This window comes from Bubalus kerabau, chromosome 16 (assembly GCF_029407905.1).
Source record: "Bubalus kerabau isolate K-KA32 ecotype Philippines breed swamp buffalo chromosome 16, PCC_UOA_SB_1v2, whole genome shotgun sequence".
NCBI lineage: Eukaryota > Metazoa > Chordata > Mammalia > Artiodactyla > Bovidae > Bubalus > Bubalus kerabau.
Genome location: NC_073639.1, coordinates 73227501 through 73248277, shown reverse-complemented (window position 1 = coordinate 73248277; position 20777 = coordinate 73227501). Strand labels below are relative to the sequence as shown.

Genomic DNA, 20777 nt, shown 5'->3' with positions numbered 1-20777 from the left:
GATTCCACCTGGTTGCCCCCGATGCTCAGGGCCTCACCCCCGGAAGGTCATCTATAGATCAGTGACATGCGAAGCGGCAGCTACAAAGGAAGGGCTCACAGAATTAGATGAACTTGACCTAGATCAGTCCCTGGCCACGCCCATTTCTGGTGGGAACAAGACTTAACATGGGGTGGAAGAGAACTCCACCCACTATGACCCACTTTGCTGATGAGAAGACTGAGGCTCAGAGAGTTTGAGTGACCTGCCCAGGTCCTCAGAGCCAATTTCCTGGGGGCAGGCACATTTCGAATTCCGGTCCATTGGACGTCAGGGCGGGAGCATCCTCCCATCACCTTTCAACCTCTGTAACTCTGCTGACAAGCTCACGAGTCCCCCGGGGCACAGAGCTCCCAGAAGAGGGGTCAGACAGATGACAGACAAGCAAAAGAACGGACAGGAGCACCTGAGGTTGCAGTGCGAGCTTGAGCTTGGCAAAAACAAAGCAGTGATGAAACAGAGAGTGAGAGTCTGGAGATGCGAGTGGTCAGTGGGGCACCTGGAAGAGGTGACGTCCACTCTGCAGCCTAAATGACGCACAGGAGGAGGGGTGGAGCCTCTAGGTGGCGGAAAGGGCCGGGGCAAAAAATGCTCTGAGCATTCAAGAATCGGTGTAGTGAGTGAGGGTATTGCTGATTTATCAAAAGGGCCCAGAGGGGGACAGCCTCTTGCTCAAGGTCACAGAACAAGTTAGTGCAGGGCTAGGGCTAGAACTCCAGGTCTCTTACTCGCAGCCAGGGCGCACCCTCTGTATCCCAGGCTGTTTACAAAGTACTTAGTAAAGGCTCTCCGTTACCTGCCCCCCGCCCCCTGCCTACTGGCCCCACTGGGGCTCCCTCTTGCTCTTGGGCTTCCTGCCATACCAGCCACTTTTGGATCCCAGTGGACCTCCCCCCACAAGGCCCCTGCCGGTGCTCTTCTGTCTGCAGTGCTGTGCTCCTTCTGGTTAGCTCATCCTTGGCTGGGTCCAGCAACATGGTAACTTTTCTCAAAAGTGTCCAACGGGGCGGCGGGGGCCTCAGCTCGTGTGGCATTTGCACTGCCTGTCTGCCTCCCTGCTAGCCTGGAGCCTCCGAGGACAGAGTCCACCTCTGTCTTCTCTGCCCGGTCCCAGCACGCAGCAGGAGCCCAATGAGGAGCCGGGCAGGGAGCCCAGCCTAGACTGGTGCTCCCCAGGTGCCCTCGACGGCAGACGGCCGGCCTCGCTCTTTGCGGCCCTGCTCAAGCGTGGTGGTGCTGGTGGGGGTGGTCTTTCCTCGGATCGGGCTGCTGGGAAGCTGTGGGTGGAAGGTGGGCAGATCCGGAGAGCCAGGCACCCGCGGTCTCCCTGAGCGGAAGGGGATCCGGCTCTGTAGCTGCCTGTGGAGAGGGCCGAAGAGGTTCTGGGCGAGGAAGAGCTGGCAAGGGAGCTGGCAAGCCCAGGGTGGTGGCTCTCCGCCCTGCCTGGCACCCACCCGGCAGGAAGCAGATCAGGGAGCCCCCAGATGCTGGGGTGGGGGCCTTGGGGGTCTGTCAGGGAGGACGTGTCACCTCCATGATGCTGTCTCCCGAGGAGGCCCCAAGCTGCACCATCTCCAGCTCGGTCCCAGAGCTGCAGACCCGGCTGCCAGAACGTCGGCCGGGTGCCCCGTGGATGCCTCGAGGCCGCACTCAGCCCCAGGCCTGCACCTCACCCCACGTGCCCTCACGGACGCTCCAGCAGCCCAGCGCACCTCCCGCAGCCTCGGCCTGAGGGTCATTTCTGTCATCTGCGCCTGGAGTCAGGAGAAGCCCTCTCAGCTCCCCTCCCCGCTCCCTGCAGCCACAGCTGTGTGAGGCTGGGGTTTGGGGCAGCCGCTCTAGGAAAGCTTTTGCACCTCAGCCTGCGTGGACTCCCCGCGCCCCGCGGGCCTGCACACAGCGCAAGCTCCCCACGGTGGCGGCTCGTGTGACGGGGCCGCCATCCACAGGCCAGCTGGCCCAGGGTCAGGGAGAGAGAGGGGCCTCTGGCAGCTCTGCTGCTGGAATCGACCGGAGCTGGGTTTTCTTTCTTGTCTTAAGCTTTTCAGGGTGACGGTCACAGCCCCTCAGTCGACCCTGCACGTCGCTCACACACACACACACACACACACACACACACACACACACACACAAACACGGATGAAAAGTTCCCTGGGAAACGGCAGCAAGGGGGCCCGGCACTTAGTCTGCCTCCAGAAAAGACTCCCTGTGTGCTCGGGGCAGAGCTGGGCCTTGCGCCTGCATGCCCTCGCCGCCCGCCATCTCTGCCGCGACGCGTCCATCCCTCTCGAGGGATGGGAGAGGATGTGAAGGGTCAGCAGAGTGACCCCACGCCCCCGCCCCGGGCTCCGTGCACCCTCCGGCTGAGCCCCGGCGTCCCCGGCAGCTTGGTAGACTCCGTTACCAGGCTGCCTCCCAGGTGGGCCAGAGGTTTTCCCCAAGACAGTGGAACACGGGGCCTGCGGGGCTATCATTAGGCAGGTGCCCGAGCCACGTCTCCTTTCTTTTCTCTCCCTCTTTTTCCCTTTTCCTCGCTGCTTTTCTTTCTTTGTAGCTCTCCTCCTCTTTCTGTCCCTGTGGCCCCCCGCTCCCCGCCCGCCTCTCCCCACTGCGCACGCCAGGCCTAGGACCCGGAGTGCCCACAGAACGCCTTTTCCACGCCGAGGAAAGGGTCACAGTCCATGGTCAGAGTGGGGAGGCCCCGGGCTCCGCCGGCGCAGCTGCCGGCTTCCTGGGGCGGCCCGAGGGCTGGGCTCTGCCGGCTCGGGGAGGGGCGAAGGTCTCGGGAGCGGGTGGGGTTGGGCAGGTGGGGCCCCTTGCCCGTGGAGGAAGGCGGGCCAGGCGGGCTGGGGCGCCGAGGTGGGTGCCAGGGCAGGGAGAGGTGGCTCAAGGGGCACCGTGTCCGGGGTTGGGGGCTGGCTGCAGCCCTGTGACTCCTCCAGCGATGGGGACCAGGGGACACGGCCCTGGTGCACACGGCCTGTGGCAGGTCTGAGTCAAAACACCTAAGGCCGACCCCGGCCGGTCATGTGGAGGGCTGCCCAGTCATCGCCTTATGCCGGCCTGGATCACCCTGGCAGGCTGGGCGCGGCCCAGTCAGCTGTGAGTCAGGCCCCGGCGGCCTCGCCACGCAGCACAGGGCAGGGGCCGCCCGGGCACAGGGACGCCCCCTCCCCAGCCCTGGCCGCTCTTCTCTTCTCAGCGGGCCTGAAGAGCCTGGCCCACCTGTGTCAGGGGCAGTCTGTCCAGGAACCTGGGCCGCCCGGCCCCCGTGGCCCCCAGCCCTTCAGCTGGGGGTGGGGGGAGTGGGGTGGGGTGGAAGTGGGGGGAGCCTCCGGGCCACCCGGCCCTGGACGGGAAGTCAAGTCGGGGGCGGAGTGAGGAGACGTCTCCAGAGAAGGTTCAGCAGGCGAGGGAAGCAGCAGAAGGCCCAGCCCCACGTCGATGGTACCCCACTGAAGACCCAGCCAGTGCCCCGCCAGACAGCCAAGGGTCCAGCGTGCCCTGAACCACGGTAGGCTTCCCCCAATTTATCCTCAGCACAAGTAGACATCACCCGTCCCCTTGTGTGTCGGGGTACCTGGTGGCCCACCTGGCTCTCCAGGCCTCAGTCTCCCCATCTGCATAATGGGCATGGTAAGACATGCCCGCACAGCTCTCTCAGCCCAGGGAGGTAGAGTTTGGACCAGATGTGAAAGTGCTATTCATGCAGACACCTGGGGGGTTAAAGATCATGGCGGGGTTAAAGGGCAGAGGAGAGAGCACTGGATGGGGAGGCTGGGACCCTGGCTTTGTGTCATTCCGAAGGGGTCACCCCTCTGGAGGGGGGGGTGTGGATTCCTGGATTCCCAAAGGACCCTCAAGTTCCCTTTTCCCCAGAACAGGGAAGGGGTCTGAGCTCATGATGGCCTAGCTTCCCTTGGGATGGAGACCTGGCAGGCAGAGAGTCCCTGTCCCTCCCAGAAGGGGCTGCGGTGGGTCACCGGGTGGCCCCCTGCCTGCCTCTGTTTTGGGGAGAAGAGAGAGAATCTTTGCTAAAGTGAAGTCTCTGATGGGAGGCTGTGGGGTGTGTGGTCTGTCAAGGTCATGGCCGCTGTGCTTTTGACCTTGACCCAGAGAGGACTCGACCTCTGTGTGCTTTGCTCACTCTGTAAGATGGGCTTAACTGTGGTGTGGGGGCCCCAGATCCTGGGGCCACATAGGGGTGGAAGGAGAAAAGTAGTCTGCACAGAGCTTGGCATCATGTGGGGAGGGCCCCTTGGCATAAATAATTGGACAAGGGGCTGGACCCCAATTTTGCCATCAGCAGTTCCCCAGGACTGGGAAGAGGCTTGCAGGGGTGGTGGCTGGGGGGTGGGGACACTGTCCCCGGGGCCCATCCTGGGTACGGACGGTCCTGGGTACGGGTAGGTGGTCCTGGGCCTGAGGTGGGTGGGAAGGGACAGCAGTCTCCCACCTCCCCTCCCTGCCACCTCCCCTCCTCACCCCCTGAGCTCCAGCTGCAGGGAGGCACAGAAGCCCCCTCCCCCAAGCTGCATGTGGTCTTTGGCGCCCCCTTGTGGCCCGCGCCCCGACCCCAGGTGCTCAGCAGGGCGCGCGCCCCTCCAGGAGCCCCCCACCCCCCCGCCCCCCAACCTGCCACCTCCCACGCCGGGGCTGACGGCCTCTTCGGCCTACCCTCCGTTCCCAGTCCCCCGCATCTCTGCCCACTTCCTCAATCCCCAAATCCCGCCCTGCCCAGCCCTCGGGGAGGTACTGACCCAGTCAGGCGGACCTGGGACTGATGGTGCCTCGGCCACGGTGCCTGCTGCCCACTGGTCAGTGGGGGGCGCTGCAGCCCGCGGCTTGGAGCTGAGCTCAGCCACTGAGTGCTGGAGACCTCGGGGCGGTGAGCTGGGGACTTGGCCCTTACACTGGGCCCAGCTTTGCAGGACTCCTGGGAGGCTTTCTCTACCCTCCACCACCCCACCTTGTAGTCCACGCCTCAGAGAGCCTTTCCAGCTCCTTGGAGACTGATGGCCTTCTTCTTAGGCTGGTTTTACAGATGGGGAAACTGAGACTCCTGAAACCTTCTTTCTGGAACCCTCACAGCTAATCAGGACTAAAACCCAGGCTTCTGGACTCCTTGTCTGGGGCCCGAGGGAAGCAAGCAGCTCACCTGGCTGTTGGGGATGCGTCACTAACTTGCTGTGTGGCCTTGAAAAAGTCACTTCCCCTCTCTGGGTCCCACCTGTGACGTCTTAACTCATGCATGCTAAGTCGCTTTAGTTGTGTTCAACTCTTCGTGACCCCCTGGACTGTAGCCCGCCAGACTCCTCTGTCCATGGGATTCTCCAGGCAAGAATACTGGAGTGGGTTGCCAGACCCTCCTGCAGGGGATCTTCCCAATCCTGGGATGCAACCCTTATGTCTCCTGAATTGGCAGTGGATTCTTTACCACTAGCGCCACCTGGGAAGCACCTTTAACAGCTCAGATAATAATGTCAGTCACTCAGGCTTGTCTTTGGTGCCTGCCTGGGTTTTCCAGAGGGTAATTGCTAACCTCACAGGTTGACAATTGTCCCGATTTATGCTTGGAAAACCCAGTGGACAGAGGAGCCTGGTAGGCTACAGTCCATGGGGTCGCAAAGAGTCAGACACGACTGAGCGACTTCACTTTGTCCTACTTTGTCCGTTTGCTCTTGGAACTGGGGTCTGAGCAATGAGGTCACCTGTCTGAGGTCATGAGTGGCCGAGCTAGGACTACACTTTCGGCCTGGCTGATCGCAGAGACCACCGACCTCACACCCCTGCAGCCTCATCGTTCCAACCTTTTCCAAGTCAGGGCGTAGAGGAAGAGGAAGCCAGGACGGTCTTTAAGCTCCCCAGGCTAACGGCGCTTTAGGAGGCAGGTGGGCTCTTGGAGGGGACCCTAAGGCTGGGGATCTACAGGCCACCATCTTCCTTCTGAGGGTCCCCTGCTGTCACCCTGCTGGCCAGAGTGGACTCTGGGGAGACCACAGCCACCGAGGGAGGGGCTTGTAGGATTCTGGCTCTGTAGACAGTTCACTGTGATCCCGGGGCAGGCTTGGTCCCACCCAGAAAGGGAGGAAGCGGAAACAGGGTCTGGGGCAGGGCGGGGGTGGAGGAGGCCCGGTTGGGCAGGAGATCAGAGCAGGATTGTGTCATGGAGTCCTGCAGCTGATAAGCAGCTGAGCGGCGGTTCAGACAGAAGGAGGGGCTCCCCAGGGTGGGGGTGGGGCTGAGACTCATCCTGGGGACCCCCTGGCCCCTTGCTGCCCATGAGCCCTGGACCACAGCTGGCCTCCTGCTCCAGTGGGAGGGAGGTTGTGGGGGTCTTGGGGTGGAGAGCTGTCTCCATCACACCCTGGGTGACCTCAGGCAAATCGTTCGCCTCTCTGAGCCTCAGTTTCCATGTATGTAAAACCAGGGTTCAAAGGTCTCCCGTGGGAATAGGGATCCAGGCTGCAGATAACCGGAGAGTCTTGTGGGCGCTTTGCTTGCTTGGGGGAGGCAGTGGGACGGATGCTCACGAAGGCCTGTGGGGTCTGCACTGGGCCAGCCACGGGCCCCAGAGAGCGGAGGAAGCAGAGCTAGAGTAGCCCAAGGGCGGGGGTCAGGGTAGGGGACGGTGCTGTCTGGCAGTTCCCGGAGGATGCAGGAGGCGGCCTGGCCCTCCCCTACCTGGTCCCGTCCCACCTCCCCTGACTTCAGGGAGCGCATCTCCTCTTCTCTCTCCAGGAGAGCAGTTCGGCCCCAGCTGGGACTCGTCCCCTCCGTCCTCCCCGCCCGCTGGGACTGGGCTTCTCTGCTCTTTCCATCTTATCACCCGGCCGGAGTCTCACATCACCTCCCACCCACCATCCTCTGGACACTTCCTCAGTCCCCACAGGCGCCCAGGGACGGTTCGGGGAGAAGGCCCGGCCGCTTCCCTGACATCATCTCTGGGGTCGGGTCAGGGTGGCCCAGGGAGCTGGAGCTCGGCTGGGGGAGGGAGGCCGGGCTCCACCTCAGGGCGGCTGGTTTCAGGCCAAGTGGGTCTGCGGGACTGCTTCCTGTCCTGTTTATGGCCTCCGAGTTCAGGAAATCATTGAGTGAAACATCCTCACCCCCCCACCCCCGACCCCACCCCAACTCCCAACCTCGGCCCCGCGATTATTTAATAGGAGCCGAGCTGTGGTCTCTCTCTCTTTTGGAAAATCCAGTGGGAGAAGGAAGCTGTCAGCTCAGCTCTGACCTCAGCTTTGTCCCTGAGCCAAGAGTCAGGGTGGCCAGGGCAGGGGGGCGGCGCTGGGGCGGGGTGGGGAGGAAACAGCTGCCGGTGGCCCCGTGACGTGACGCGAGGCCGCCGCACGGTTCCCAGGGGCGGGGGCTTGCGGGTGCGGAGCCGGGGCGCTGGAGACGCACTCAGGGGCACGCGCACGCACTCTGCGTCAGGCCGCCCCACTGGTGTCCAGAGACCCCTGCCACGCACAGACTCATACAGGCTCCGGGCACACGGCGACACACACACAAGCGGAATCACACAGGGGCTCAGCCAGGGGTGGGTGGTGGGTCCACCCCGGCTCCCTCCCAGCCTCCCTCACACACACAGGGCCAGACGCAGCCCGACGCAGACGTGCAGACGCACAAGGGGCCTCACCACACACACAGACACACACCTGCCTGCGAATGCCCACCCAGGCCGGGAGACACAGACCCACGGGGAGCCCGGCAGGGCTCCCAGACACAGGCTGGGCCTCTGGGGCTGGGGGCCACCCTATCCGACTCTATGACCCCATCGACCGTAGCCCGCCAGGCTCCTCTGCCCATGGGATTCTCCAGGCAAGAGTACTGGAGTGGGTCGTCATTTCCTTCTCCAGGGGATCCTCCCGACCCAGGGTTCAAACCCTGGCCTCCTGCATGGCAGGCAGATTCTTTACTGTTTGAGGGCTGACGGTAGCCCCTGAGGGCTGCCCTGGACTCGGACCCCGGCCGCGTTCCCCTCCCGCTGCCCGCAGCAAAGGATGAAGGGCTCTGCGGCTGACAAGGAGGGGCCTGTGACTGTTCCGGGGCCCCACCCGGGCAGGGCAGCAAGCCCGGGGATCTGAGGCTGCGGAAGGGAATGAACGGTGAGAGGAGAGGGCCTTTGTCTCCGCACCGGCACTGGTGATGCCAGGCCTCCACCTCCCCACCCCACCTTGAACACCCGCCCAGCCCCACCCTACCTGCGGCACCTCCTGCCACTCCTGGTCCTCAAGGGACTGCTGCGGAGGACTAAGTCCGGGGCCCCATGCTGCCAGCTGCCTAGTGACACTTGACCACGGGCAAGTCACTCCTCAGCTCCTCAGGGCCTGGCTTTCATCATCGATACCAGCGGCTTGCAAACGTTTTTGACTGCGACCCACAGTTAGAAACACATTGCACCTTACAGCCAGAGGTGATGCACACGATGACACATACAGGCAACGGAAAAAAAGAAGTTTCACAGAGCAGCGCTTGCCCTTGCTCTGGGCATGCCCAGTGATTTCGTTATTCCATTTTCTTTTGAAAGTGCTGGCGCCAACTTTGTAGATTTAATCCGTCATCTACTAAGAGGCAGAGATCTACAGTGGGAAAATACTGCTCTTTCTCTCTGCCTGTGATGGTCTCAAGCTAGTTTGAAACTCAGGGAGAACCCGGGGGAGGCCAAAGTGCTTGCAGAGGCTAGCATACCACGTCCATGAAGGGCTGATGCAAGAACAATCTGGGAGGAGAGACACCCATTCTCTAGATGGAGGCAAGGAGGACAGGGCCCCAAGTTCAGTTAGGCCCCGTGCAACTTGGCATGGACCCCGGAGGCAAGGCTCTGACCCCACTGATGATCAGAGCTCTGTGGGCTGCAATTTCTATCAGAATTGAAGGAAAAAAAAAATGCAGTCACTCTGATTCACCTCCAGGGGGGTGATTCCTGACGCAGAACCAGTCAGGAAATGTCAGGGTGATGCTGGGGGCAGTTGGCAGGAGACCAGGGTGGTTTCTAGCTCCTGCTCGGCTCCCGAGGGTATGTGGCTGGCCCCTGACCGAGATTTGATGGGATGAGGGTGAGAAGAGCAGACTAGAGGCCCTGGCACTGGACCTCAAGTGCCCCAAAGACAGCTGGAAGGGAAGTACCGCTTATCCCCAAGGCGGGAAGTATTCCTGTCCCCCCGCGGAGGCTCCGGGAGGTTGCCTGTTCCCCCAAGGATCCACGCCACGCTCTGTGTACTGAGAGGTCCCACGAGCCCTCCTTGGCTTAACTCTCAGACCACAGGTGGTACACTGATCCCCGAACCCAAGCACAATCCAAGCCCCTGACTCAGGCTGGGGTTTGAACCCCTCCTGTGTCCACTGCGGAGCTCTGGTGAGAAAAGCTGCCACGTGGCAGGCGCTGTGTGTTTCCCACTTAATATCCCCCTGACCGACCCATGAGCCCAGTATTACAGCATTCCCACTCCCAGTGGGGAACGGAGGGAGACTCAGAGAAAGGCAGTCACCTCAGGTCACACAGTGACCTGCAGCATGGACAGGGTTCAAATGCAAGCTTGCCTGGCTCTAAGCCACACCCTTACCATGGGTACCAGAACCACCCGGGGCCGCGGAGGGCCCAAGGTGACTTGCAAAACTGAGCCAGAAGCCACAGGAAAGTACACGAGAGCTTACGTGAGAGCCTGTGGACGGTGGAAGTGGGCGGCCCCTCAGGTGTAGTTACCAATACGTCCTCCTTTCTCAAGTGCCAAATAACGAGGTACTTTTGCCTTTGGGGACAGGAAACCCAACTGCCAGGGCTGTGCCAGGAATTCCTGGGCTTCTCCTGTCTCCTCTGGCTGCCCCTCACCAGCCCTGGTCCCGGGTCACTCCCTCTGACCCCCGGCTTCCTCCCCTGGGCCTATCTGACTGCCCTGTGCTCATTTCCCAGGTGGGAGCGTCAAGGCGAGGAGCGGGGCGTGAGCTGATGGTGCCAGCAGCTGCTGAGTTTCAGAGAACTGAGATCTGAGCTGGGGACAGGGAAGAGACATGGGAAGGGAGGGGGGCTGGCCCGGCGGTGGGGGTTGCCCGCAGGACTCCGTTTCTGGGTCACTAGTCTCGGGGAATTCCCCGATGCCCAGCAAGCTGCTTACCTGGTGAGTAACTGCTGCTGGCTGCCCACACAGGATGCCCGGCTGCAAGGGTACCTCCCTGCCACCCCCTGCCAATGGCCACTGCCACGTTGCCCTCTCCCCTGAATGCCCCGGGGCCCAGGAAAGAGACAGACAGGCAGGGTGCTGTCCCCCACCCCCGCAACTCCCCACCCCCCCGCCCCGCCAGGGCTCTGCAGGGGGCGGCTGGTGATTCAAGCCCCTCTGAGCTGAGCTATGTCTCCTTCCTTCTCGGATGGGGCCGGGGGGTGAATCAGCTCCTGGGGGTGGTGAGGCCGGGTCAGCTGCTGTTTCTTCAGCTCAGGCCTGGGAAGGGGGTGGTCAGGGGCCAGGATGGGCTATAGGGAGAGAGAGCCCACCGCCATGCCACCCCTTGCCCAACAACCCATCTGATCTTCTTGGGGCATCCTGGAAGCTGGAGGCTCAAGGTTGTTTTGCTTCTGTTATCCATCAGGAGAGAATGAACAGGCTCCTCTCCTGTCCCGCATTCCCCCTTTAGCCCTGGAGCATGCCTGAGTTTCCTCATCTGTAAAATGGGGACAAGAACAGGGAGGCAATAAGGAGGAATGATGCTGACAGGTAAAGGGGCTTGCTGGGTGGCCAGACCTGCGATGAGCCTGAGCCTACAGAGCAAACCCACAGCATAGATGCCATTGTACCCATTTTACAGATGAATAAACTGAGGCCAGGATGTGGTCACTTCCTCAAAGTCTCTAAACTCAACACTGGCAGAGCCAAACCTCTAACCCGAGTGTGACTGAGGCTGAAGTCCATGCTTCCAACCCACAGACTTCATGTTTCTTTTCAGCACAAGAGACTTGGCACAGATAGCTTTTGGAAACTCAAATGCTTTTAAAAAATACTTAGCATCTACTCTGATGTAACCCCAAGCCAGGTGCCTTGAAGAGTCCAAATGGAGGATCAGACCCTATCCAAGCACTCAAACAGCGAGGAATGAGTCTTGTTCCCACTTGAAAGGAGAATGGGCAGGATGAAGCAGATTCAGCTGGTCTGGGCTGTCAGAGGCCAGGGAAGCCTTCCTAGAAGAAGCGGCCTGAGCGCAGCCCACCACTCCTGATTCCCCTCTCAGTGTGAGGGGCTGCCAGCATCGATGTGGCCCTCTTTCGGGCCAGAGGCTGGGGGCCCAGGCCCGGTTCTATTGTTAACTCTCTGTGCTGCTCTGGGCAAGTGCCTTCACCTCTCTGAGCCTCAGTTTCCCCGTCGGAAAAATAAGACATGTGACATTCTAAGGCTTGTGGCTGGTGAGTGAGAATCAACAGAAAAGGAGGGGCTGGTGGCTAAAACGAGTGGGAGAGAAATTGCTCTGAGGGGCCCGGGGAGGCCCCAGGCCGGCCCTGGACTTGGTTCCTGGAGAAAGGAGATGAGCAGGTGGATGGCACAGCCGCCCAGAGGAGCACCCCCTGGCACCGGCCGTGTAGGCCTGAGTGTCCCCCTCACCCGAGGCCGATCAGATCCCCAGCAGGCCCAGTGGTGCAGGAGCAGGACAGGCTGGGGATGAAGTCACAGCTGGAAGGGGCCTGGCTGGGGCTGCCACTCCAGGGTGGGGCCTGGGGTCACGACCCTGGGAGCAGGCGGCCAAGAAGGGAGGCTGCCTTCCGTGAGGAAGTTGGGGTGGGGGGGAAGCACACACACACAGCAGCGTGGAGAGGGAGGGAAGAAAACAAACTCCAGGAGACTGAAGCCGGCCTGGAGCGCGGCCTGGGCCGCAGATTCCCAGGGACCGCGGCCACGTTGCAGGCGGCTCCGAGACCCTGCTCGGCCTTTGTCCCCGAGAGGCCCGGCGCGGGTGGTGGCCGGACATGGACAGGAGAGGGAGGCTGGGCCTGGGGTGCCAAGGGGTCCGGAACACTTGGGGAGCACGGACCAAGTCAGGTACCGTGAGAGGGGAAACTGAGGCAGGGGAGGGGGCCCGTCAGGGCACAGGGGGTGGTGGTGAAGTGTCTTGCAGACTCGGCCCCATTTCCTGTTTCCCGCGGGGTGGGGCTGAGATGACATGGCGTCCGGGGGGGGGGAGGTGTTTTATAGGGCTGAGAGGGGGTGGTCTGGGCAGCCAGAGTCCGCTGGGAAGGAGATTGGAGGGACTGGGCCCAGAAGGCAGCGGGACAGGAGGGAGATTCAGGGCACCTAGTGAGAGACTCGGGGAACCAGAGGATCCAGAGATGGGGGCCTCAAATGCATTTGGGGGTCCCCGTCCAAAGAGTCAGGTGGAGTCAGATGACAGGGAGATGTCGGGGGTGCATGTGATCCTGAGTGGTCAGGCCCCTGTGCAGGAGAGACTCGGGGTGGGGGGGCTGATGAGAGGGAGGTGACCTGGGATGTCCTGGGGTGTACATACACCCCAAAGCAGGTGTTGGAGTGGGGTTAAATGCCAGGTGGGGCCTCCTGCGGCCCCCAGGGAAGACACGAGGTGCAGAGCGGACAGGGAGGGGAAGGAAGGCCAGTGTGGGCCCTGCCGGCCTCCTCCCCCACGCTGGGAAGTGCCCGCTGTGATGGGCAGTTTTATCAGCCCCACATCCAGGCCCTGCTGGGAGAGGGAGAGGGAGGAAGCAGCCTGGAGAGGGCAGGGCGTGTGTGAGGGGAGGGGGCATGGCAGCCGCAGGAGGGCTCGTCCTGGCACGAAGCGGGAGGAAGGAACGCGTGGCTGGGCAGGTCCGGGATGTGGCAAGAGGCGGGAGCTGGGGGCACCGGGCGGGGGTTGGGGGGGATGGTTGAGGGAACTGGAAGCCAAGGAAAGGCTGCAGGGTTCCCCGGCCTTGGAGAACCAACTCTCCCGCCCTGCTCGCTTGCTGCTCAGGGTCAGGTGGGAGGGCTATGGTGGATCCCAGGGGCAGGAGAATCTCCTGGGATGGGGGTGCCCCTGGCAATTTTAGGGGCAGTGTGGCCCCAGATATGTGCCTGGCTGGCACTCCCCCACCTCTGTTTTTTCTTTTTTGAATGCTTTTTAATGGGAGGGGTTGCCAAGCTCATTCTCCCTAGTCCTCACCATTCCTTCCTGCCCCTCATTCATTTCCGAACCTACCTGCCGCCAAAGACACCAGAATCTGTGACTCTGCCTAAGAGGCTCCGGAAGTGCCTTTAGGGGGCCATCACCCTGCTCTGAGCCCCAAGGGCCCTCCAAGCCGCTTCTGTTCTCCCCAACCATCTCTCCGCATCCCAAGGAGCAAGCCCAGGTTCAGTTGGCTAAGTCTCTGCTTCAAATGTCCTTTCCACATGGAAATGCAGGACCACCCTCCCTGGAAGGGAGCCGAGAGATCAGGCACACGCCAGACGCACCACACTTTCCCCGAAGCTCCTCCCCAGGATCTCCCCAGAGAAGGCAGTCACAGCAGCCCCTCAGCTTTCATCTTGCCAGCCCCTCCTGGGCCCCACCGGCGGTCAGCAGTGCCGGCTTGCTGATGGCGCTCAGGAGGCTTGACCGTGTGGGACCCTGGGCAACCTGTCCTCTTGGGAGCCCGCTTTGCCCGGTGGCAGCGGGCAGGATGGAGGAGGCCATCCCTGTGGTGGCTTCCAGGGCCCACGTTCGGTTTCGCTTTATTGCCGTCTAAAGTCCACGTCAGGGCCCCAGCCCCTCTTCCTGGAACCTCCTTCTCAGCCGAGCCCCAGCCTGCCTCCTCCCCACTGCCCCCTCCAAACCCCTTGACCAGGGCGCTGCAGGTGTCAGCTCCCATCTCCTTGCCTAGTTTCAAGCCACCTCCCCAAACCCAGGTGAGTCAGGGTTGTCTGGGGTGCCCACTTCCCCGGGGGAGGGGGGACCCTGATGACTCGGGGACCCTCCCCCCCCCATCTTCAAACAACTCCCAGGGCAAGCCGCTCAGGAAAACCGCAGGGTGTTTTGTTGAAGAGTTCATTATAATTTTATCAATCAAATTCTTAGAAGAGGGAAAAAGTCTGCTCTCCCCACCCTCCCCCCTCACTGCCCCCCCCCTCCACTCTCACTTTCTTCCATTCATAATTTCCTATGATGCACCTCAAACAACTTCCTGGACCGGGGATCCCTGCTAAATATAGCTGTTTCTCTCTCTGTCTTACAACAGAGGCTCCAGTATATAAATCAGGCAAATTCCCCATTTGAGCATGAACCTCTGAAAACTGCCGGCATCTAAGGTCTCCTTCAAGGCCCTCTGGAGTGCAGCCCATAATGAAGGTCTTGGCGGCAGGTAAATCCACCCGCCCCCCGCCCCGGGCTGGCTTCCGCCGGGAGCCCCGGCCGCGGGCACCGCGGCAAACTTGGGGCCCCTGGCAATCGCGAGCGGGACACCCACCCGCCGCAGACACACGGACACTTGGGGCGCCCGCGCAGCCGAGAGCCCGGGCCGCCGGAGGCGCCGGGTGGCGGCCGCCGCCGGGGGCGAGCGCGGGCACATGGTCCCCGCACCTCGTGCCCAGCCCGCCCGGGGCCCCGCAGGTTGGCGGGCCAGGCAGGGGGCGCCGCTGCCTTCCTCCTCCTCCTCCTCGCTCCTGCCACTCTCGCCGCTGCTCTTCCTGCTCAGCTTTCTCCGGGATTCACCCTCCCTCTTTTCTTTCTTTCTTTTTCTTTCTTTCCGCTTTCTTTTCCAACCTCGTCCCCGGCTGCTCCCTGGGAGGGGCGCCGGCCGCCGGAGCAGCTCGCAAACTCCGGCCCGGGACGGGAGCAGGTGCCGCCTCCATCTGCTAGAGCCGGGAAAGCTGTGGTCTGTGCTAGGTGAGCCCGGGGTGTGGGGCACCCCCCGCCCCTCCGCCAGCCATCCTGGGGCCTGAGCCCTGCCTGGAGATGCTGGGAGGCACAGGGGACCCAGAAGTGAAGTCGAGGCTGCACTGTCCCAGCCAAGGAACGGGCTCCAGAGCGCCTCCCCTTCCTCCAGTCTCCTCGCTTCTCCAACTCTCACAGGTCCCCGACCCCAGCCCTTGCTGCAGGGTCATTTGGAACACAGAGAGGGGTGGGTGGCAAGCAGGGCCCCCCTGCCCCCCCCCGGTGGGGAGGGGCGCTCCTGGACAGGCCTGGACAGCTCTCCCCTCTCCCTCTCACCTTTCACTTTCCTCCCTCCCCCGCCCACCTGGCTGCCTGCAACCTTTTCCCTTTTTTTCTTTCCTGGTTGCACCATTCCCTCTCCGTCTCGAAGGCTCTGAGGGCGTCTGTGGAACCCCAGGATTCTCCTTGTCCTAACCCGCAACCTGGGACGAGGACCAGTGAACAAGAGTGTGGGGGGTGGGGGGTGGAGCTCGGAGGCCAGGAGCAGCAAGGAGCCAGGAAGGGAGGTTCTGAAGGATGCCCTGGCGCTGGAGAAGGGGGCAGAGTTGCAGCCCTGGGGTGGAGTCCAGGGTTCCAGATAGGGGACTGGCCACATCTGGAGGAGGAGGACCACAGAGAAGCTGGGGGAAGGTGACAGGATCGGGGGGAAAAGGCCCAGTGAGCCCACATCACCAAGACAAGTTTGGGAGATGAGGGTCAGCAGAAATTCCCACTCCCCGTGGGCCTGGTGGGAGCCCGCTCTATGAGACAGGAGCATGAAGTAACACTTAGGAATCTGGACCTTCCTGGGGAGTTAAGGATCTTTTTCTTGAGACCTGGGGCATCGTCCCCTCCTGGCAGAGGCCTGGAGGGTTGGTATCACTCTGAATCCGGTTCTCAGCTGATAGGAACAGCTCATGTCCTGTCCCCCTTGGTCCCCTCAGGAGACAGCAGGGAGTGATAAACAGGGAGATTTAGCGATCTGGGGAGGTAGATGCAGGGACATTGCGAAAATCAGAAACCGCCAGGTCTGGAGAAGAGAGAGCTGGAGCCTGAGAGGGGAACGTCCCTGCAGGACCAGAGTCGCAGCCTCTCCCCTAAGCCGCTTGCCCGCTGCCCAGCCCCCCAACCCCTGCTCATGGCTCCCCACCGCTTGTCTGCAGGAGTCGTGCCCCTGCTGCTGGTTCTCCACTGGAAACACGGGGCCGGGAGCCCCCTTCCCATCACCCCGGTCAACGCCACCTGTGCCACCCGCCATCCCTGTCCCAGCAACCTCATGAACCAGATCAGAAACCAGCTGGGACAACTCAACAGCAGTGCCAACAGCCTCTTTATCCTCTATGTAAGTCTCCCCCTCAGGGTGCCGAGGAACAAGGCAGGGAGGGCTGGGGCCTGCAAGCAGGGACCTGGGCTGGTGCGGCTGGTCAGAGAAAGGAAGGGTGTATGGTTTTGTTCCACTGCACCCAGATCCCCCCAGCTTCCTCCCCATCCCGCAGCCGAGGCCCAGCCTCTTTCCCCGGGTGCCAAGGTAGATGGGTGGGGGGGGCAGAGGCGCCTGGAGAAGAGGTGGCAGGCAGGGCTGGCACTTGTAGCATTGGGATTTGTCCACCTGGTGGAGGGAGGCAGACGACAGAGAGGGAGGCAGCGGAAGGGACTGGGGAGGTGCTGTTGAAAGAGACGGCGGGCTGTGGGTGACGGGGTGCGGAGCCGCCCAGGAAGAGGGTGAATGCGGTGGGTGAAAGGGCAAGTGTGTGTGGTGCACACGGCTGGAGGTGAGACTGGGTGTTTCCCCCCTCTCCCTTGTGGTCCTGATGCGGGTGATGAGGAGGGTACCTCCTTGCGTGGGATAGAGGCTGGATGCTTTAGCAAGTGCATTCACGCCCACTGCTACTTCTGGCTCTCGGGACAGTCCCGAGATGCCTGCAGGGCAAGTGATTGGGTTCTCAAGCCCCTGTGTGTGTGTGTGTGTGTGTGTGTGTGTGTGTGTATTGTTGGGGGGCGGCACTGACGCCCAAGGGCTGACCACAGGCTGGGCAGCAGGGCTGGAGCAGCCGTCCCTGCCTCCCACTTCACCACCCCTCTGCCCCTCTGCTCCTCAGTACACGGCCCAGGGGGAGCCCTTCCCCAACAACCTGGACAAGCTGTGCAGCCCCAACGTGACTGACTTCCCGCCCTTCCACGCCAACGGCACGGAGAAGGCCCGGCTGGTGGAGCTGTACCGCATCATAGCGTACCTGGGCGCCTCCCTGGGCAACATCACGCGGGACCAGAAGGTCCTCAACCCCTACGCCCACGGCCTGCACAGCAAGCTGAACACCACGGCTGACGTCCTGCGGGGTCTTCTCAGCAACGTGCTCTGCCGCTTGTGCAGCAAGTACCACGTGAGCCACGTGGACGTGACCTACGGCCCCGACACCTCGGGCAAGGACGTCTTCCAGAAGAAGAAGCTGGGCTGTCAGCTCCTGGGGAAGTACAAGCAGGTCATCGCCGTGCTGGCCCAGGCCTTCTAGACGGGAGGTCTTAGATAGTAGGGGACTCTCCAACTGCAGCCGTGGCCCAGAGCACTGCCAGACCTGAGTGGGGGCCGCTGGCAGACCCCTGAGGGGGTTCCTGGCTGGTCCACTCCCCTCCAGGGTGGGCCGCCACGAAGCCGAGCAGAGCCAGAACTCCCAGAGGCAGAACCTATATGTGGTGCCAACTAGAAAGGAAGGCGCCCCTTCTTCTGGGAGACTACAGCCGGGCACGCAGTGTCGGGCTGGATTTTGGCCCCTGACTCATCCCCTCGGCCAGGGTCTTTGAGAGCAAACCCCGAAAGTTGTCTCTGGTGACCCTGACCACGGGGCGAGACAGCAGGGGTCGGGGGCACTAACCTGCGACCCCCCAGCAGAATGACCACCATCAGTGCCTTGGCTGACCTTGAAAGGTCTGGTTGGAGCTCAGGCAGCCCGGAGGGGCTGGGATCCGGAAGGACCCTTGGCTCCTGCAGGTATGGCGAGTTGGAAGTCTAGAACGGGAGCTGTGGTTTGAGATGCTGCCTTGCTTGGGCGAGACTGGGGAGTTCAGGCCTACAGCTCTCAGGTGGAAGGTTCCAGAAGGAGGCCACATAGCCCTCCAGGCTCTCGGGGAGGCAGAGAGAGGCCACATGTAGGCCGGGGAAGGAAGAGAGGCCCTTGAAAGTCTTGACGGGCTCCCCTTCCTTGAGCCCAAAGTCTGTCCTGCCATCCTCACTGGCCACGGGGTCTAGGGGCTGGACCTGGAGGCACGGTGTGTGGGGGCGGGCAGGTTGCAAAGTCAGGTGAGGAGGTTCTGAGGGGATCCAGAGTCTTGTGGGCGAGGGTGTGCGGATGGAGTAGGTCAGAGTGGCAGCTCCCGTCTGAGGCCCACCGAGGCCCCGTGAGGTCACACAGAGGTACGCCGGGGGCACCAGAGGCCATCCGTCGCTGGTCCCTGGAGCAGGGGGACGGTGGGAGTTGAGGTCAGGGTCTCAGAAGCCTGAGAGCCGAGAGTGCCATGTGCCTGACTCAGCATGATTGTCTATTTATTTTGATGCCCTATTTATATTAACTTATTGGTGCTTCAAATGGCAAAAGTTCACCCCCTCACCCCCCTTTCCCTGCTCCCCTTTCTCCAACGGAAATAATATGATGGCTCCTCCTATGGGAGCTGGGGGCCAGGCCTTCGCAGGACCTGGTCTGGAAGTCAAAGATGTTACAAGGTACGGTGAGCCTTACGGGTGAAGCTCAGAGAAGGGTTAGGAGCTGAGAGCACTGGTCAGTCTGGGTGGGGGCAGGGGACCTGACGCCAACCCCCACTGCAACTGTGACCGGCTCTGGGGGCCGTCATGTTCCTTGGCTCCAAGGGACTCAATCAACACTGCGTTCTCGGTGCCCCTGGGACTGTGCTGCTGGAGGAGACCTTCACGGCGGAGACAAAGCCCTGGGCAAGGCAAGCTGCCGCTGTTTCTTTTGCCCCGGGCGCCTCTAGACCAGCAGTCCAGGGGCCCCAGAACAGTCCTGACCAGCACCCAGTGGGAGGCGCCTTCTCCGGTGGCCTGAACACCCGCAGAGGGCAAGCGGGCCTGGCTGCGTCTCGGGAAGCCGGGGCGGCCCTGGGGAGGAGGCCCCTGCTCCGGGGAGGAGGACGAGGAGGCCCCGGGACGCAGACCAGGAAGCTGTGGTCCCTCCTGCCCCACCTCCCCCAAACCCCCCACCCATGTCTGGGTTCCCAGGCAGGGAACCGGATCCTGTTCCTTTGTGCCGGGGCCAGGCGCTCCGATCAATGCCCTCCGGTCTGGGAGCTGGGGCTGCTGCTAAGATCAGGGTTCTGGCTTCTTCTCAAACCCTGAGCGGGGCGGCGAGCCTTGCCGTTCAGCCAGCGCGATTATGGTACTTTTGCACTCACTTTGCACCTCTCTGTCACCTCTAAGCACTTTACTTGTGCCCAGTGCCCATCGGGACGGCCCGTCCCATTGGCAAGACTTTTGCGGCGGGTGGCAGAGCAGACCACGATGGGTTATGTGCTTTCCGACACCGTCTTAACGAGGGTCACCCCCAGCCTTGTCCAGGATCTCAGCCTGCCGTCCCCCCCCATCACTCTGCTCATCCCATGAACGTGGCTCGGAAGGCTTGGGGCCGCCTGGCCTCCCATCATCTCATCACCCCTGGACACAGACTCCTGGTGCTGGGCCCACCTGGGCAGCCTCCGAGGCTCGGGGGACCAGCAATTCACCCCACTCCCACCCCTCCCCAGGCCCGGCCCCGGCTCTGCCTCTCACCCGCTCCCCCAGCCTCAGTGCTCTTTGCAGACCCCGTCTGGCAGATGGGCACCCACTTTGCACAGCATCTCTGAAATTTTGGAGCCTTTGTATGGGAAAAGCTTGGCAGGGCAGGAAGCTGTCCACTTCCTCCTTTGTTTCATCTGCTGGTTTTGACCTGCACCTGTATCCTGGGTCACGACCCCAGCCTGCGGAGGAGAGGGCAGCAGGTGGGACTGTCTTTTTTTTTTTTTTTTTTTTTTTTGCAGTTGATTGAAAGAGCGGTATTGGGACCTTATTTATTTAAAAAAGAAATTTAAAATGAGAAAGCACCACTATTTATTTGTCTCTCCTCCTCCTTGTCCTTGTCCCCCTCTTCTTGTCCCCTCCCTGGGGATGTGCCCCCAGATAGAAGTCCAGCTCTGCCTTGGGGCTCTCCACAATAGACATCGCGCGTGGGGCTGGAGGCCAGAACCAAGCAAGAAATTAGCTTCCCTTCAGATGGTACAGATGCCTTTCACTTCTGGATCCCCCCACCTCCCCCCCCGCCCCCCCCCCCCACCGCCCCTGTACCTGGGCATCGCTCCCATCCACACGGTGAGCTCTGCGCATCCTTCCCTGCTTCCCTCCCTCCTTTCTACTGGAGAGGACTTGGCCTTGGGGGACAAATTCCTCTTTGATGAATGTACCCTGTGGGAATGTTTCATACTGACAGATTATTTTTATTTATTCAATGTCCATATTTAAAATATTTATTTTTTATACTGAAGGAATACTTTTTTTTTTAAAAGAAAAAAAAAGAGAAATTAATAAAGAATCTGCTCTTGGCAAGCTTTCTGGATTGTATTCTTGTGGGGAGACAGGGCTGGACGGGCCGGCGGGAAGAGGAGGTGCTTCCACTGGGCCAGGGTGTCCGCGTGGGTGGGAGCAGGGTGGGCAGATCGTAGGCGCAGTCAGGACAAAGTGGGTGTCGCCAGGAGGCCCTGTCCGGCTCTCCCACTGGCGCCCCTGTTCACCTGGGGACCCCCTTTCCCTGTAACCTTCTTCCCAGCCACCTGGGACCCCTTCCTTGGGGAACAAGAGAGTCTGGAACTGGACGGCCACAGATTTAGGGGCTCTG

The 20777-nt window shown here is 61.7% G+C and overlaps 1 protein-coding gene and 1 long non-coding RNA gene across 2 annotated transcripts in view; one reads left to right on the top strand and one right to left on the bottom strand.

Annotated features, from left to right (window-relative positions):
• The first annotated feature begins 11229 nt into the window (after positions 1–11229).
• On the top strand, positions 11230–20129 carry LIF (LIF interleukin 6 family cytokine). The gene is made up of 5 exons (XM_055550312.1): positions 11230–11437; positions 14231–14353; positions 16068–16246; positions 17004–19887; positions 20066–20129. Exons 2-4 carry the CDS (start codon positions 14335–14337, stop codon positions 17412–17414), a joined length of 609 nt encoding a protein of 202 aa, XP_055406287.1. The 5' UTR covers positions 11230–11437; positions 14231–14334; the 3' UTR covers positions 17415–19887; positions 20066–20129.
• Positions 19935–20777, bottom strand: part of LOC129630037 (uncharacterized) — a 1425-nt gene continuing 582 nt past the window's right edge. Inside the window, exons 2-3 of the long non-coding RNA XR_008703475.1 lie at positions 20231–20347; positions 19935–20118 (exon numbers count right to left, since the gene is read on the bottom strand). This is a non-coding gene — a long non-coding RNA (uncharacterized LOC129630037). The remainder of the gene's footprint in view (positions 20119–20230; positions 20348–20777) is intronic.

Excerpts from the sequence above, each read along its gene's own strand:
- LIF (XM_055550312.1), top strand. Across the intron at positions 16,247-17,003 it reads ACAGCCTCTTTATCCTCTAT|TACACGGCCCAGGGGGAGCC; the intron begins GTAAGTCTCCCC and ends TCTGCTCCTCAG.